Here is a 20211-nt window from a genome sequence, read left to right on the forward strand (position 1 = left end):
TGAACTGAATCATCATGTCATATCTGTTAATTAAGTCCTATATCTACTAGTTAGATGCTTGCATTTAATATGCGAACATACCTACTAGTTATATTATATGCATATTATATTATTTGCATATTAAATGCAAACATATAACTAGTTTGCATATTACATTTACTCAATATTGACTATTTTTGACTACTAAATTTATTAAATAATATAATTCATACTTTTTAAGTATAAGGCATGGCATCTTCTACTTATAGTAAACACTCAAATATGTCATATAGTTAAATTACCTTAAAACCATTAGCTCCTAATTTGAAACGTAACACTAAAGACTAGGTTAAGTAAGCTTCTTGTCATACTTTAGTTTTAGATTTTTATTTGAACATTCTAACCATATTTCTTAATGCTTATGTTTGAAGTAATCACATAGAAATTACTCTTTTAAACGGATACTATGGGATCAAAACCAGCCTTCCTAATGAACATTATAAAACCACTGGTAAGGAGAGAGAAAAAAAAAAACAGAACATTTCTGTAACTAAGACACATACATAACCACAAAGACAAAGAAAAAACAAATGATACAAACTAGACTTCAATAAAAAAGGCAAATTCTAAAAAATGTATCAAAATAGTTCATCTGTACAGCTGTAAAATTTTTCTGTGAAAGGAAAATTAGACACAAAAGTATAATTCAAGTAACTTGGCACAAAAACAAATGACAACCTTGCATTCTTAAAGCCAAACTGAATAAAGATTTTATGTGAAAACATGGGAACTTTTCACATAACTGATCAATAGTTTAGAGATAAGTGACCACTTAAATAAAAAAGTGAAAATGTATTTTTTAACACCCAAGACAAAGTAATCTGATTTTTTTGGTCCCTTATTTTTTGGTTTTATAAACAAGTTTTGTTCTGTGAAATGAATATGCAAAAGAAACTTACAAAAATAAAAATATGAAAGTTTAAAATTATATTCTAAAGGAAATAACAGATTCTCTTTGATCAACTTGCAGTTAAAAATAAAGCTGAGTGTCCACTTCAAATGTAAGATGAAGTCCCTCACTTGAAATTCCATTATATAAAATGTGTTATTAGGTCCTGCACTGAATTTACAAGCTCATACACTGCTTTAATGCGTAACTAATGCTCTAGTCTCACAAATGGCATTGAGATTTGGTTACCAGTATATAATGTAGTGCATACGTACTATGATAATTATATATAACAGACAATAAGACATTAAAGGACACTGTCAAGTACTTAATGTTTTAGGGTATGCTCGAAATTTTAAAAATGATTCCACACAAGCATTTCAAGATGATTCAAAACAAAAATGTTAGCTCAGTATGTTTTTGAAAAATAGAATCTCTAATCGACATTGAAATATCAAACAAAAAATTCTCAAATATATTTTTGGCAATATGTGCTTAAGCCTACCACTCTTGACAGTGTACCTTTGGTTTTCTTAAAGTGAAAGTCAGCTATATCTATCAACATTTGTATTTGAATAGTCCCACTTTACACTCTAAGAAGGGTCATAAACGGTAATTTAATATAATTATGACCATGCTAATGTGAATTCTTAGGCTTTACTATATTTACAACAGCACAATTTTGATTCAAAATCAGCTCTTCCAACTGTAATAACTATCTTCAAAAACTGGTTTCCAGGCCAGGCACAGTGGCTCACGCCAGTAATCCCAGCACTTTAGGAGGCCAAGGCAGGAGGATCACTTGAGGCCACAAATTCAAAACCAGCCTGGGCAACAGAGCAAGATTCCATCTCCACAAAAACAAATTTTGAAATTAGTCAGGTATGATGGCATGTACCTGTAGTCCCAGCTACTCAGGGGACTGGGGCAGGAGGACTGCTTGAGCCCAAGAGTTGAAGGCTGCAGTGAGCCATGATTACACCACTGCATTCCAGGCCTGGGTGACATACTGAGATCCAGTCACTTAAAAAAAAAAAAAAAAAAAAAAGGAAAGGCCAGGCTCAGTGGCTCACACCTGTAATCCCAGCGCTTTGGGAGGCCAAGGTGGGCGGATCACCTGGGGTCAGGAGTTCGAGACCAGCCTGGCCAACATGGTGAAACTCTATCTCTTCTAAAAAAAAAAAAAAAAAAAAAAAAATACAAAAATTAGCCGAGCATGGTGATGTGCACCTGTAATCCCAACTATTCAGGAGGCTGAGGCAGAAGAATCACTTGAACTTGGGAGGCGGAAGTTACAGTGAGCTGAGATTATGCCATTGCACTCCAGCCTGGGTGACAAGAGTGAAATTCCATCTCAAAAAAGAAAAAAAAAAGGGGGGGGGGGGCGGGGAACTAGTTTCCTATAAAATGAAAACAGTTTCAAAAACATTTTTTAAGTTAGTAAGACTCCTTCAACCAAAATTTTATTTTTAAATTTCAATTTAGCATTGAAGGGCATCTATCATTTAGCAACCAAACCTCAAACCACTTTACCCAGTAATATAATACAACCGAGTGGTTCTTAAATGTGAAAACAGAAATTGAATACAGTGTACAAATATGAACACAAAAACATTTCACCAAAAAGTATCAGTCTACCTCAAAAAATGTTGAAATTATCTACCAAGGTTTCTTGATTACTTTAGTAGATATAAATTTGAGCAACTACAAATAATATCTCCTCCATCTGTAGCTCTCTCCTTAGTATCAAAATATCTAACAAATCAACAATAACTAGATAATGAGAAACCTGGAGACACATTTGTTTTTAATACTGTTGTCCTTCCCAACACTGTGAGAAAATTTTTCTATTTATAAAGCAGTTTAATGTCAATTTGTTGATTTTCCACATCCCCCATTACAAGCAGGTACATGTTCAACTCATGAATAACCAAATAAGTTTTGCAATTAAATTTATAAACAAATCATTTCATCATTTTATACCTAAAAATCCCATGGAAATCACAAACTGTTTCTAACCAATTCTAAAAAACATATTTTATACAAATATAAAAAGAATATATATCCTAAATTTCACAGTTACCGTAACTTGATAAACTAAAAGAAAATCTTTAAAGGTTTCATGCACGCTCTTACTCCTTGCATTTGAATTTATTTTGTTGATATAGAGATAAAATGACCATTAAGAACATAAAAGAAATCAATTTTACTTACTGCTAAGGTCAAATACCTACCTTGTTTCTCATTGTAGATTATATTCTTACACAATAGGTCATTATGGCAAAGCACAACAGGTGAGCCCAGGTTGGAAAGAATCTCCTTCATCCAAGTCATCTCTTCCTGGAGAATCTGAGAGCTTGGGATATCACTTAGGAACCTTTTAGTTTTAAAAAGAAGAGTTATATCTTGTGTGACATTTTTTTCAAGTTTGATTAAGGATTAAAATCTATTTTGAATAAATCCCTTCAATTTAATCGCACATACTGCTGAATTCAAACAACAGACCAATTATTCTATTTCAAAAGTTAGAATAAAGAAAACCTATATAGTAAGTTTAGACATGAATAGAAGAAACTGAGCAGCAATTAAAATGTAGGACAAAAGTTAAAAAACTCACTAAAAACTTGGGTTTCTAAGTAACATATATAGGTAATAGTTAACAATTACTAAGTACTATTCTAAGTAATTTACATTTATGTCAGTTTTATAGATGACAAAACTAAGACACAAAGCATTTAATAAATAGAGGTTTAAGTATATTATTTAAAGTTACAAAAATTATTTTAAAAATTAAAAATACATATTTCAAGGTTGAAAGGGTGAATGCAATATAAATCTAAATTCTCAGAAAAGTCAAAAGATTACTGTCTACAGTTGATAAAAAATAAAGTTATCCTTATATAATCCAGTTATGTTAAAAAAAGAACTATTATAGAAATTGCCACAGAGTAGTGAGACTGTGAAGGGTGGGAAGCAACATGGTAAGCTGGACTAGAAATCGCGACTTTTTGTCCTATCCTCATCTATACTGATTATTATCTATACTTGTATTAATTTGATTAAAAAATCAAGGAAACAAAATTGGGCTACTACCACTAATTCCTCAATAGCACCAATCAGGCTTACAAAACGGCTATACTCCTTCCCTCCTTCCCTTAATACTTTAAGTCATGACCTCTTGATTCTTTCTCCAAAGTCTCTCAAATTACTCCTTGCTTCTCCATTAACAGTATAATACAGATTCTTTTTACATTACTTAATTTGCCTGTTCAGGTGGTTTCTACCTATATTTTCTCCACTACTGTATTCTTCTCTACATACAACTTCCACAAGTAATCCTCATAATGCTCTTTTCAAAATGGTATGACTGGTCAAAACTGCGGTGTTTTTTTGTTTTTTTTTTTTTAAGGTAGTGTCGAATGAAAATTGTGGGATTCGAAGGATTATAAAACTGATAATCATGAACAAACAAAATGGAATAAAAGAAATACAAAATGTATTTAATATTTTAATTGTGTTTTATGTTCTAGTTGTATTATTTTCTATTGGGGCAAGGGTTTTCTTCCTATTATTTACCACAGCACACCTCCAGCTTTTCCAAAGAATCATTAACCTCAAGGATTTAAAGTATACCTTGGAGAGCCTAGGGAAAAAATATAACTCAAATAACCTTCTTGGAATAACAATAGTAATTTTTAAAACAGCAGCTACCTCAACACTTAAGTGATGACCAGGCACTGTTTTAAAGAACTTTACATATACTATCTCAATCCTCACAAAAACTCTATATGGTTAATATACTACTACTGTAATTTCCATTTTATAGATAAGGAAACAGTTAGGTTAAGTTCCCTAGTTGAATGAGTTACACAACAGAAATGTTAACTAGCAGGACTAAGATTTAATCTCAGTTTGGCTCCAGGCTCTTGTGCTCTTATTCTATATAATACTAGACTTGCCTCTCAACCCTGCAGTATCTTAAAAAGTCAAGAAAAATCTTGCTTCACCATTACCACCTACCTCTTTATTTTTAAGTGGTGTTCCCCTACTTCCACCTCTGCCCCTTGCTGTTGTAGGGCATATTTTTTGGGAGGGGACACTGAGGGGGATGGAGAGGCAGTTATTTCTGTAGTGCTATCTGACAGCCAAAGAATCAATGCTTACTTTACTTCAATGCAAAGAAAGAAAACCAGATTTTATACAATGAAACTTTACAATTACCTTTGAAACCCTATCATAGAGCAAAGCAATGTAAAACATAATTTCAAATGTAAAAATAATTTTACCTTTTATTAATGTCTTCATCTGCAAATCCTGTGGGAATGAGAGAGAAATACTTTCCCATCTTTAGCCAAAGATTAGATTTGGGGATCCAGCCATTGTGTGCATGAATAGCATGGATTTTAGCAAGCTGACGAGCTATTAGCCTGTTTAAAACAAAACCGCATAAAAAGAAAAACTTAAGTATCATAAAGGTCATGTCTCCTGACAAAGATTCTTGATGAAACTTTAGTCAGTCTCCCGAATCTTCTTGTAGACCTACCTGTGCTCTCTCTTGTAAAAACCAGTTTTAGCAAGAACCCTACTGAGTCAGTTAAGCAAGAGTATCCCCACCCTTGATATCTGATCAGGTTCCTTATCCTTCACCATTCCCCAAATTAATTACTCTGATTACTCTGGCCATCTTCAGCAAGAATCATTAGGTTGTTTTACCCAGAAACCCCTTACTCTGATGTTACTCTTAATTTTCCATCCGCCAACCCCGACCCTGCTCCTTGGGTATACATTCCCACTTGCCCATGCTGTATTTGGAGTTGGGCCCAGTCTCTCTTCTCCAATTCCAAAATCCCACTGCTGTGGCCCCTATACCTATATCTCAATGATTCTGAAGAAAGTCAGCCTTATCATGCTTTAACAAGTATCACTGAATAATTTTTTCTTTAACAGTTATGGTGCTGTGACTCAGAATCAGATTCATCACTGGACCCAGGACCCTATGTTTGCACCTTTGAATTCACGTCTGACTGATTAATGGGGATCCACTGGTGAGTCAGATTCCTGAACCACTGAACATCCACTGAAGCTGGCAAGAATTCTGATACTTAAGATTTTGGGTGTACTCTCTGAAACTAGATTGGAGTCCCACGCTTCTTTTGATAGGTATCTCCTAGGCTGGAGGTCCTTCTTTCTCTCTCTCTTTGAGGCCCCTCTGTTCTCTCCATTGGATCCTGCTTCTCCCATGTGAACTTCTCTGTCCCCTGAAATCCCTCTTTTCGAATCTTGACTCTACCAGATCTGTCTACCTAGTTCTTGTTAGCATGATTTTCCTAAGGAACTTCAAAACAAATTACACAGGCTTAGGTACTAACGAAATTCTGATTTAACTGGCCTGGTGTGCAGCCAGGACACTGAGATATTTAAAACCTTCCCAAGTGATTTTAATATGCAAAAACATTTGAAAACCACTTAAGTAAGGCCCACAGAGAATCTAGTATTGTATCAATCATTAAATAACACATTTTTATTATTACATTTCTATACTATTGTGAATATTCTTGTTTTTATCTCATTCCTAGTAACTAAAGAGTCCTTGTTTTCTTCTGGAGAAACTTCTATCCCTCTTACTTTTAGTTCATGTCATTACTACAGAGCTGATCTCAATCCTAACTGCATCACTCACTTCAGTAGTAAGTGAACATATGACCCTGACTTGCTCAGAGCATTCTATCATTCAGGCCACAGTGACTGGTTCAGCACATATTACCCAAGCTAAGCCAGAGACTTAATCCTAATTTTGTTGAAGCTATCAACTTTGTTTGAAGCTATTAGAAAATTAGGAAAATTTTCCCCCTGGGGTGGTTAAACCAGTTAGAGAAACCTACTGATTATCATTATGGATAGTCCTAAGGAAAGTTTGTGAGAAAAAAAAAAAAAGGTAAAAGAATAAACAGAATAAAGTGATATTCCTAATGACATTGTTACAGTCCCTGGATTTACCCCATGTTTGAACTCAGTATTCTCAATTACAAGTACCAATAAATTCTTTCTCCTTTATGCCACTGTAAATTGTCAAATTATCATCCTCAAGCAACAGTATTAGCCTCATCTTTAATCTAATACATTAAAATATTAAAATCCATAACCTTTTTATATATGTGTACTTTGGTTCATACCTCTCAAACAAATGAGTAAATAAACATTTATTTTTATAAACTAAATCATTTTGAATGACCTTCCCTAAGACCATACACTCATGTCCACAAGAATACAGAAAACAAATCTATTTTTATGTTAGTCTCATATATAGACAGAAAGCTAAGCCCAAATGAACTGTGGTACTTAAGCACCAGGCAACTTGATGGAAAGGCCAGGTGGTGATAAAATCAAAACAAAGGAAAGTGCAAATGCATGCATGTACACGCATGCACACACAGACACACACACACTGTAAGCCAGTTAAAACTGGTTTTAAAACTTCAGAGAAGAGGAGGAAACAAAAAGCTTGAAGAAAGATACAATCTGTGTTACATGAAACACAAGGGGCGATCTATGTCAACAGAATATTATATCTTAGAAATATTTACTGAAATGAAACAGATGATTTAGGAGGGCGTCACAGATATTTAACTCTAACAGATTTTATTTGCTGTGGTTTTTTAAAATAAATGAAAAATAATATCATTTCTAATAGTTTTACCCCAGGGTTTATAAGAGACCCTGATTTGGGGTCTCTTACAAAACGTAATTTTCCCCTTTGCAAAGGGGACACACGTGCTGGAACTGTCAGAACTCCATGACTTCTCGTCTGCTCCATGCTGGATTCAGAACAGGTGTGAAGAGAGGCAAATGTCTGGGAGAGCAGAAGGCCCATGTCACTGGAGGGCTCGGCACAGTAGTTCTGCTTTCAGTGAATAAGCAAAACTCAGGGAAGTAGTCATCCAAGTGCTGCAGTTATTTGGAAATGTTTTCCAAACAGTCTCTTTAGAACTATGCCGTTTCTGCTCTTCTGATCTGAAACAATCAGTGTAAGTTTACTGAGATCAGAAGACAAGGAGGCCCTGCACATCACACGGATAAAGTCAGACAACTATAATACTTTTGCTGCCTTGAGTTGTTTTTTAAATAAAGTATTTTGAAGTTCATGAGAATCATGCTGCAATATGGTCATTCCAGAGCAAATATATATTTCAAGATGAATCTAAAGCAGTTTTTAAATTACCTGAATTTTCTGTGTATTAAAAAAATGTAATCTTAGAAGCTGTCCAGTTACTCAGCTTATAGTAACTGAAATGACAATTCTACTGTAAATACTTAAAAAATGAATAAAACAATATGGCCACAACTCCAAGGGGCATTTACAGGTTAATAAAATTTGTTGAACATCAATAGCTGCTAGAAGAGAAAGTATTAACTAATTTTGAAAGTCTTGCCTTTTCTAGCAAGAAGGTAGCTAACGAGCTAAGCTAGGATTTGAACTGATAATGTGATGCAAAGGCCAAGTTGTATCACTATAGAACACCCCTATAACGCTGCACAAAATTAGTTGGGTTTTCATTGTGACTTTGCCACTGTATTTGCATTGTGAACTTAAACAAATAATTCATCTGGTTTTTGGGTTCCTTACAAGGAGAGCAAAATATTTGGCCTGTTATATAGTTTTGAAGTTATCTTTCAGATCTAATGTCATATGTCCCCAAACACCAGGAAAAAAATTAACATCTACAAAAAATTTGATCTATTTAAACTTTAAAATTCAATAATGACAATATGAACTTCACATACAGATTCATATACAAATATCCTATAGGCTGGGCATGGTGGCTCATGCCTGTAATCCCAGCACTTTGTGAGGCCGAGGCAGGTAGATCACCTGAGGTCAGGAGTTCAAGACCAGCCTGGCCAACATGGCAAAACCCTGTCTCTACTAAAAGTACAAAAAGTAGCCTGGTGTGGTGATACGTGCCTGTAATCCCAGCTGCTCAGGAGCCTAAGGCAGAAGAATTGCTTGAACCCAGGCGGCGGAGGTTGCAGTGAGCTGATATCATGCCACTGCACTCCAGCCTGGGCAACAAGAGCGAGACTCCGTCTCGAAAAAAAAAAAACAAACCCAAATATCCTACAGACTAACTTGCCATTTCACACTAACTTCCTACAAGTTGGCCGGGTGTGGTGGCTCACGCCTGTAATCCCAACACTTTGGGAGGCCAAGGTGGGTGAATCACCTGAGGTAAGGAGTTCGAGACCAACCTGGCCAACATGGTGAAACCCCGTCTCTACTAAAAATAGAAAAAATTAGCCGGATTTGGTGGCAGGCACCTGTAATCCCAGCTACTAGAGAGGCTGAGGCAGGAGAATCACTTGAACCCAAAGGGGAGGTTCAGTGAGCTGAGATCTCACCAATTGTACTCCAACCTGGGTAACAAGAGTGAAACTACGTTTCAAAAACAAAAACTTCCTACAAGTTACAATAGAAAGATTGAATGCACACAAGTCATGGAGTGACAGAGGTAAAATTTTTCCAAGTATAGTGATTTTTATTAAAAATGTATCAAATACAATTATTCCTTTGAACAAATTTCTAAAATTACAGCTAAAATGAGAATTACTTTTATATAATTTTAAAACATCTGCCACATAAGATGATATATTGTTGTTAATTAAAATGTTAGTCAGCATCTTCCTATACAATTCAGAATAGAATAGCAATAATAATAATAAAGATTGCTTTATTAATACAATTGATAAATACAACCACTAAGATATCCTTCAAGGGACAAAGACTATGTCTTATTCTTTGATCTGTTCTTGTGGTCAGAACTTAGAGGAGGTACTTAACAGGTATATTCTAAATTAGAGTCAGTTATCTTAGCAACAGACCTGGAATACATTTAGAAATTCACCATAAGACCAGAGAAGTCTTCCACTATTAGGTTTATTGTCAGGTGGATTAAAATCTATTTTGGATTTTTAATAATCTCATGTACTAATAATTATAACAAAAGTAATGTTTTCTTATACAAAAACCAAATGAGCATCCATTTAAAATACTGCCTATTCTTTGATAATAAAGCCACATCATCTTCTTCTCACACTCCAGAATTCAAGCCAGTATCTACAGGTCTCAGAATTACTGGTCTTTTTTATCTTTTATATAACAAAATTAACATGTAAAGTGTCTTAGTCCTTTCAGGCTGCTTTAACAAAAATGCCATAAACAAGGTAGCTTATAAATGACATAAATTTCTTTCTCATAGTTCTGTTCCTTACAGATGGCACCTTCTTGCTGCATTTTCACATGGTAGAAGGGGCAAGCAAATTTCTTTGGGCCTCTTTTATAAGGGCATTAATGCCATTCATGAGAGCTCCACCCCATGACTAATATTGCCAAAGGGACACATCTCTTAATACTATTTCATTGGAATCAGGTCTCAACAAAAGGTTTTTGAGGGAACACAAATATTCAGATCATAGCAGAAAGGAAGGAAGTTGATTTACAACACAAATCTTCTCATGGAGATAAGTACACTTCAATTGTAACCATGGCAGTCACCTATATACTTAAAAACTAGGCTCTGTGAAGAGATTTAAAAAATTAACTATGGCCTAATCACAAGTTCCATACTCATCTAAAATTTTTTATAAATAAGGACTGAACAAAGCATGAAATTTGTAAAGAATGATTTTAAGAAAATTTACAGTTTTTACTAAAAATCGAATTCAGCAAAGTTGCAGAACAGAAAATCAACACGCAAAAATCAGTTGCACTTTTACACTAACAATGAACAATCTAGAAAGGAAATTAAGAAAACAATTCCATTTACGATAGCATCGAAAAGAAATAAATACTCAGGAATAACCGTAATTGAGGAGGTGAAAGACTTGTAAACTGAAAATAATAAAACACTGCTGAAAAAAATTAAATACACAAATAAACAGAAAGACACCCCATGTTCATGGATTGGAAAACAATATTGTTAATATGTCAATACCACCAAAAGTGATCCACAGATTCAGTGCAATCCCTACCAAAATCCCAAAGGCAATTTTTGCAGAAAAAGAAAAAGCTATCCTAAAATTCATGGACTCTCAAGGGACCCGAGTAGCTAAAATAACATTGAAAAAGAAGAGTAAAGTTGGAAGTCTTTCACTTCCTGATTTCAAAACTTATTACACAAAGCTACTGTAATCAAAACATCATGGTGCTGTCACAAAGAAAAACATATAGATAAATGGAATAGAGCAGAGAACCCAAAAACAAACCCACAATTATACAAACAGTATTCAACAAGGGTGCCAAGAACCTTAAATGAGGAAAGGACAACAATGGGAAGAGAAGAACAATGAGGAAAGGACAACAAAATGTACTGGGAAAGCTAGATATCCACATCCAAAAGAATGAAGCTGGACCCTTTCCTTACACCATATATGAAAACTAACTCAAGATGGACGAAAGATCTAAATGTAAGAACTAAAACTATTAAAACTCTCATGAGAAAACATAAGGGGAAACCTTCATCACACTGGATACTTGGCAATGATTTCTTGGATATGACACCAAAAGCACAGGCAACAAAAGTAAAAATTAACTCTACCGCATCAAAATTAAAAACTATGCACCAAAGGACACAATCAACAGACTGAAAAAGAAACCTGCAGAATGAGATAAAATATTTGGAAATCATATATTTAACAAGGAGTTAATATTCAGAACATATAACAAACTCCCACAACTCAACAACAAAAAATTACAACCCCATGAGAAAATAGGCAAAGGACTTGAATAGGTGTTTCTCTAGAAAAAGTAAACAAATGGTCAATAAGCATATGTTCAACATTACTACTCATTAGGCAAACGCAAATCAAAAGCACAATGTGATACCACCTCATATCCATTAGAATGGTTACTACAAAAATAAAATAACTATTGGTAAGAATGTAAAGAAATTGGTGCCCTTGTGCACTGTTGATGGGAATATAAAATGGTGCAGCTATTACAGAAAACAGTATGGTGGTTCCTCAAATAATTAAAACCAGAATTACCATTATGATCTAGCAATTCCACTTCTGGGCATTCATCCAAAAGAACTGAAAGCAGGTTATCAAAAACATATTTACATATCCATGTTCACAGCAACATTATTCACAATAGCCAAAAGTGACTATTGCCCAAGTATACATCCATGGATGAATAAACAAAATGTAGTATATAAATACAAAGGAATATTATTAAGCCTTGAAAGAAAAAGAAAATTCTGACACATGCTATACAACATAAATGAACCTTGAAGTGTTCATGCTAAGTGAAATAAGCCAGTCACAAAAAGACAAACATTACATGATTCCACTAACATGATGTACCTAAGTAGTCAAATTCCTAGGGATAGAAAGCAGATGACGGTTGCCAGGGGCTGGAGGAAGGAAGGAAGATTTGTTGTTTAAAAAGCATAGAATTGGCCAGGCGTGGTGGTTCATGCCTGTAATCCCAGCATTTTGGGAGGCCGAGGTGGGCAGATCACCTGAGGTCTGGAGTTCGAGACCAGCCTGGCCAACATGGTGAAACCCATCTCTACTAAAAAATACAAAAATCGGCAGGGCGAGGTGGTGGGCACCTAGTCCCAGCTACTCGAGAGGCTGATGCAGGAGAATCACTTGAACCTGGGAGGCAGAGATTGCAGTGAGTGAAGATTGCACCACTGCACACCAGGCTGGGCGACATGGCGAGACTCTGTCTCAAAAAAAAAAAAGGATAGAATTCTAGTTTTACAAGATAAAAAAAAAATATTTTAGGAAATTAGTTGCACAACCATGTGAATGCAATAACACTATTGAGCTGTACTTTTTAAAAAATGGTTAAGATGGTGACAACTGGAGCCAGAAAGAAATGATTTAGGCAGATAGTGAGGGTAAAGGAGTTCTCGGTAAGGACTCCCTTTTGATAGAAAGCAGCCCCCAAATCACTTCTAACAAAGAGCAGCCTGAAAATTCAAGCTGCAGACATAGATAAGCAAGCTAGAAGCTTGCATGAGTGAATGCCAGCAACTGTGCCAGTAGAAAAGGGCTACCTGGAAGTCAGGTATGTTCACAACGGAGCCTTCATCTTCCCTTTTCTTTGTCACCATGTGTCTAGTAAAAGAGGCAGGCAACATGGCACTGGCCAAGTAGAGAACCATCTGCATAATAAAAGATTAGAGTGGGGCCACCAGCTTCTACATGCTTTATGCAAAAGGCATGCCTGGTCCGACCAATCTTCCGTGCCCTCTGCAAATCAAACACTGCCTCCTCAAGTTAATCTATAAAACCCTGTACATTACACCACAGAACTGGCAACCCATTTTCTCTGGGACCCCTCTCTGCACAGAGAGCTCTTCTTTTTCTTTTGCCTATTAAACTTCCACTCTTAACCTCACTCTGGTTGTCTGCATCCTAGTTTTCTGTAGTTGTGGAACAACCAACCTCAGGTATTACCCCAGATAAAAATGCTGCTTCAATGGTAAATTTTATGTAGCATTTACCATAATCAAATTTTTTCAGAACAACTATAAACAAATCAAATTTTTATTAACTAAATAAAATGCTCATTGAAAAAGAAGAGTTCTTAAAAACACTTTAATCAAGTATACCTCAATTGTTTTCTGCTAGCAAATATTATATACAACAGAAAATGCTACATTTTTATATTTCCTATTTATTTAAAAGATTATTTTTAAATGTTTATTTTTTTATATAATATATTTGCTGACACAAAACATAAGCAAATCAAATCCAACAATATATAAAAAGAAATTATACACTGTGACCAAGTGGGATTATCTCAGGTATACAAGGCTGGTTCAATATTTGAAAATTCATTAATGTAATCCAATACATTAACAGACTAAAAAAGAAAAATCACATGAACCTATCGACATGTGCAGAAAAAGCATTTTGCAAAATCTAGCACTCATTATCATAAAAACTCAGCAAACTAGGAATAAAGAGAGAGTATCTTCAATCTGATAAAGAATATCTACAAAAAAAACTACAGCTAACATCCTACTTAATGACACGTAATTTGAAGATCTCCCACTAAGATCAGGAATAAAGAAAGAACATCACTTTTCACCAATCCTTTTTAACACTGTACTGAAAGTCCTAGCTAACACATTAAGACAAGAAAAAAAATAAGAGGTAAGAAAAAAAAAAAACTGTCTTTGTTCACAGATAACATGATTTTCTATGGAGAAAATCCAAAAGAATGGACCAAAAACACCTCGCGGAATGAGCAATTATAGCAAGCTTGCAGGATTAAAAAAATATGAAAGTCAATTGCTTTCCTACACACCAGTAATGAATAAGTGAAAATTGAAAATAAAATGCACTCCTTTTACAGTAGCACCCCCAAAAATACAATACTTAGGTATAAATCTAACAAACTATGTACAAGATTTATATGAGGAAGACTATAAAACTCTGATAAAAGAAACCAAATAACTAAATAAGAGATATTCCATGTTCATGGATAAAAAGACTCAATACTGCCAAGATGTCAGTTCTTCCCAATTTGATATACAGATTCAGTGCAATTCCTATCAAAATCCCAGCAAGTTATTTTGTGATATTGAAAAACTGATTCTAAAGTTTACATGTATACTGTATCCCAAATATACACAATTATTATTTGTCAATTAAAAATAAATTCTTAAAAAGTCCATTTTAAAATGTAAAAACTAAAGTTTATAAGGAGAAGCAAAAGGCCCAGAATAGCCAACACAATATTGAAAGACAAGAACAAGTTGGAGGACTAACACTACCTGATTTCAAGACTTACCATAAAGCTATAGCAATTAAGGTAGTGTGATATCTGCAAAAGATTAGACAAACAGATGAAGAAACAGAATAGAGAACCCAGAAATAGACCCATATAAATACAGTCAACTGATTTTTGAAAAGGAGCATAGGAAATATAATGGAGAAAAGATAGACTTTTCAATAAATTGTGCTGAACAACTGGACCTTCACGTGCAAAAACATGAATCTAGACGTAGACCTTACACTCTTCATTAAAATTCTGTCAAAATGGATTACAGACCTAAATGTAAAATCCAAAACTAAAACTCCATGAGAAGATAACATAGGAGAAAATGTAGATGACCCTGGATTTGGCAATGACTTTTTAAAAATGACACCAAAGGCATGATCCATGAAAGGAAGAACAGATAAGCTGGACTTCATTAAAATTAAAACTTTCTACTCTGCAAAAGACACTGTCAAGAGAATAAAAAGATAAAGCACAGATTGGAAGAAAATATTTGCAAAACCCATATCCAATAATGGATTATTATCCAAAATACACAAATAGCTCTTAAAATTCAGCAATAAGAACACAAAAAACCCAATTTAAAAATGGACCAAATACCTTATCAGACATTTCATCAAAGATACACAGATGAGTAAATAAGCATATGAAAAGATATTCCATATCACATATCAGGGAAATGCAAACAAAAACAGTAAGATACCACTATATATCTATTAGAATGGCCAAAATCCAAAACACTTATAACACCAAATGCTGGTGAGGATGTGGAGCAACAGCAACTCTCATTCATTGCTAGTGGAAATGTAAAATAGCACAGCCATTCTGGGAAACAGTTCGGCGGTTTATTACAAAACTAAATATAATCTTACCATACAATCCAGCAATCATGCTCGTCAGCATTTACCCAAAGGAGTTAAAAATTTGTATGTCTACATTAAAATTTGCACAGGGATTCTTATAGCAGCTTAATTCATAATTGCTAAAACTTGGAAGCAACCAAAATGTCCTTCAGTAGTTGAATGAACAAAATAGATTTGGTGCATATCCAATGAAACATTATTCAGCATCCTAAAAAGAAATCTGCCAATAAGCCATAAAAAGACATGGAAGAAAATGCATATTACTAAGTCAAAGAAGCCAATCTAATGAGGCTACTTAATTAAATGACTCCAAATATATGACATTCTGAAAAAAGCAAAACTGTGGAAGCAGTAAAAAGATCAGTGGTTGCCACTGGTTAAGGGGAAAAGAGGGATGAATAGGCAGAGCACAGAGGATTTTTTTAGAGCAGTGAAACTCCTCTGTATGATACTACTAACAGTGGATACATGCATTATATATTTGCCCAAACCCACAGAATGTACATCACCAAGAGTGTACGCTAATGTAAACTGTGGACTTTGGGTGATAATGGTGCATCAATATAGGTTTATGTATTATAACAAAAGTACCACTCTGATATTGATAATGGGGGAGGTTGTCTGTGGAGGAAGGAGGGGATCTGGGAAATCTCTGTACCTTCCCCTCAGTTTTGCTGTGAATCAAAAATGCACTAAAAAACTAAAATCTTTAAAAGGAAAATCTCTTCATTCAGATAACTTAGCATTATTTAATAACCATTAATTTATGTTTTGTATATATAAGAAGGTAATTAAAAATCATTTAAAAGATATCTGATTTTCACTATCATATATTGGTCCTTCTCCTACCTTGTCTCAGTAAGCGAGGTTTTACTACAGTAACATCAAGTCAAACGCTGCTTTAAAATTCCATACTCGTTAAAGCCAAATGTTTCAAACCCTCAAGGCTTCAGAGAATTCCTCAAATATTCACTAACACTAATTGTTACTTCTCTTGAAAGCTTTTAAAAAATTAAATGTATTCTAACAATAACAAAAATATTTTGAAACGAAAAATAATCTTTAATCTTACCATCCCATAGTATTTCATTTTTATATATCCCCTTTGAGTTTTTGCATGAGCAAATTACTGCCTAATTGTAGCCACAGTTAAGCTATTTCTTAAGCTGATTTTTTCCTGTTGCCCTGCATCAGCCATTTTGCATGTATTAGACAACAGTCAAGAAGTTACATTTCAACAGTAGCATAATTCTCCTTTGTGTTGAGGTACCTTAGTTATATCTGAATATAAGAGACTTTTAATTGTTGCTGCCAGAAATACAGCATATAACTTTCTTTTGAGTTATTATATATTGTCCTTTTGATTTCCAAAAGAAAACACTACCAATTGTACATGCACACAACCCACAAGGTGCCAGTTCCACTACGGTACCCTCAGTATGCTCTTTGATAAACTTGCAACAATTGATTTGAAACTGCATTTCTTCCATTATGTCTGTTACTGGATGGTTTGTCATTAAACTTCAGCCAGGTTCTTGACAAGAGGCAAATTTCTAAGAAATATCTGATAAGAAATTTGAAAAAATTTCTAAACACTTTTGAATTTTAAAAAATTTTCTGAAGGTGTCCGTAATAACTGATTGCTACAAAAAAGCTCAAATAAAACAGAGAATGATAAATTTCCAGAAGTGGAATTATCCGTCAGGCACTATAGCTCATTGTCTTTACCTATACCATTCCTCACCTCCTACAGGCTACCTTGTCCTTCAAAGTTCAGTTCAAATGTGATCACAGTGAAACATACTAATTTCCTATGTATGCCCAAAATCAACTACCTGTACTTTCTCTGAAAGCCTTTTCTGTTCTTCTTTGTACAATATTTAGGTTATTTTTCCCCCAAGGTTACTGTGTCACAAACTGTAAATTACTAAGACAGCAAGGACAGTTTAGATTCTTCTTCCTCCCCCAGACTAGTCCAAACATAAACATAAGCCTTTTACATTCAAATGAGATACCTTCGTCATAATCATAATATAAGCATACAGCTATGGTTGAATGAGCCAATTCAAGAAAGTACTGTGGACTCTGATCTAAAGCGCTCATCAACATTTACTGATCAATCAGTCCAGATCACTGCATGCATATTATTAGGCTGACCTAACAATCAATAGTGTCTTAAAAGTTTATTATTATATTCAAACATTAAAGCTCATAAGGATTAATCAAAATGTGACAACTAACCCCAAATTGTCAGTAAGTCCCTATTAAATTAACAAATCAAAGATTCTTTTTAACCACAGAATATAAAATTCATTTAAAAGGGGCTAAATAAGCACATCATCCCAAATTTACATCTTTAACCTCTTCTTGGGGCTCCAGACCATGGTCTACTGATCTGCTTACTTGGTATTTTAGAAGTATTTCACTGTACATATTTGAAAAAAATAAAACCACACTCCTATTTAAAATCATGTGTAATTCAGATGTTTTGTTAATCAAAACTTGCCTTTCCCTCCCTTAGCTTTTCTTTTCATATTTTGTTTTATAGTGACTAAGACCTGCTTAACAATAAGAAATGCCATAGGAATTAGAATACAATCTGAAATAAATTTAACAGCGAAACAAATTAAATAGCAAATGTTACTATTCATAATGCCAACTAACAATATCCTATCATACAGGGTTCTTCAGTGTCATCTTCTTTTGCTTACTTTCTCAGCCTCCACTCTGCTTCTCCTCTGCAAAACTGTGGGGCAATTCAATGTATCACTTATTACAAGCCAGCTGTCAAAGAATTCAGAGTATTGATGTTTGGTTTCTAACACAGTATATTCTTTTTATGAAATGTGTATATGCCTACATTAGTATCACTTATACATATTCTGAGTAAATCTAGGAAGGGGGGTGATGAAAAGAAGTTGGTTAATGGGTATGAACGTACAGTTAAATCAGAGGAATAAGTTCTAGCATTCAATAATACAGCAAGGAAATTATAGTTAACAATAATTTATTGTATATTTCAAAATAGCTAGAAAAGAAGAACTGTAATGTCCCAACACAAAGAAAAATGTCTGAGATGATAGACACACCAACTACTCTAACTTGATCATTATACAGTGTATACATGTATCAAAATATCACATGTACCACAAAAATATGTACAACTATGATATATCAATAAAAAATATATTTTTAAAAAGATCTAAGTAGAGAAAAAATAAACAAAGGCTTTGGCATTTTGGGAAGAAATAATAAGTAAGTAGATCTAACCAAAAAGTATAGAAAAGGATATTTTTACTGAAAACATGTTTATAACATTGTATCAAATACCAGTCAGTCTTGACAAACCTTCACTGTTCTTGATCAAAAACTATAATTATTTTACTTTTTCTATTTGAGGTTACTGAAATAGATCAATCATGTTTTACTCTCTGCTTTAGTTACAAGGAAACTCATGTGGCCCTTCTCTAGGAACTTCATGAAATATGTTTTTGTATATATACAAAACCAGCTTTGGGGGGATCCAATTTATGCATCTATTAATTTTTAATGCTGTTATATAGGTATTTGTCAACCATTGTGAACAAGATTGAGGATTTATAAATACATGCAAGCCTAAAGACCATAAAACAATTGACACACAGTAAACACAAATGTATTAATCGGAATCTTTTAATACATCTAAAGACTAGACTCATGTAAAAGAAGAAAATATATGTGATGGCTAAAAACTAGGGTTTGAACAGATTTCTATGACAAAATATTTTAATATATTATTTGATACAGGTTTACAATAGATAAGTGTTACTGGTACATTCCATTTTTGTCAGTGTATTAACTTAGCAATTCTTAACCTATGATCCAGGGAGCCCCTGGCCATCCGAAATCCTTTCAGGAGCTTTGTAAAGTTGAAACTATTTTCACAAGACGTTATTTACCTTTCTCACTCTCACTCTTTCACAAGTGTACAGTGTACCTTTCAAGAGGTTATATGATATGTGATAATTTCATCACAATGATAGCTAACAGGACATGTACTTGATATTCTTGTATTCTAAAAAATTTGTTTTAATATCTAATATGGTAAATATTGATAAACACTAATCAAATATTAAAACAAAGAGCCCAAAGAGCTATAAAGAGGTCTTGAGACCAAAATGGTTGCGAACTGCTGGTCTAACCTATGAATGCTGTTTTCAAATCCAGACCATTTTCTAGAGTTTTCAAGAGCAGAAAGAGAATTTTTAAAGCTGGCAATTTTGGAAAAATGATCAAGCATATATGTCATTATTCTTTATAGAAAACATTATTTAAATTAAATAATGAACAACGTAAAGAACAAAGAATTGTTAACCAAATTAATAAAATTTTAATAGGCAAGAACTCTGAAAACATGAACAATTAAGTAATAAGCAATTGGCAGTAAGAAATGTATAACACTTCAACTCAAACACTAACTAGAAAAAACTAAGCAGAAGCCTTGACCCTCTGCAGCCGGTTAATCCAAAACCTCTTGTAGTTTTTCCTTTGCAAAGAGTCAACGATGATAAACTGCAAATATAAAGAAATTTACTTCTATCTTTTTAGGGAAAACAAGAACAAAAACAAAAACCCTAGCTAAAGAA

At 34.0% G+C, this 20211-nt stretch overlaps 1 protein-coding gene across 3 annotated transcripts in view; it reads right to left on the minus strand.

Annotated features, from left to right (window-relative positions):
* ETNK1 (ethanolamine kinase 1) overlaps positions 1 to 20211 on the minus strand; it is a 65509-nt gene that overhangs the window by 26298 nt on the left and 19000 nt on the right. For 2 of the 3 annotated variants that reach the window (XM_009425734.5, XM_016923813.4), the window contains exons 3-4: positions 5215 to 5355; positions 3163 to 3305 (exon numbers count right to left, since the gene is read on the minus strand). In XM_009425734.5, coding sequence (XP_009424009.1) covers positions 3163 to 3305; positions 5215 to 5355 — 284 coding nt within the window. Of the gene's footprint in view, positions 1 to 3162; positions 3306 to 5214; positions 5356 to 7945; positions 20138 to 20211 lie in introns of those variants that run through there. The other variant, XM_016923814.4, reaches the window with a different exon arrangement.

The sequence above is a fragment of the Pan troglodytes genome, chromosome 10 (genome assembly GCF_028858775.2).
Source record: "Pan troglodytes isolate AG18354 chromosome 10, NHGRI_mPanTro3-v2.0_pri, whole genome shotgun sequence".
Classification (NCBI taxonomy): Eukaryota; Metazoa; Chordata; class Mammalia; order Primates; family Hominidae; genus Pan; species Pan troglodytes.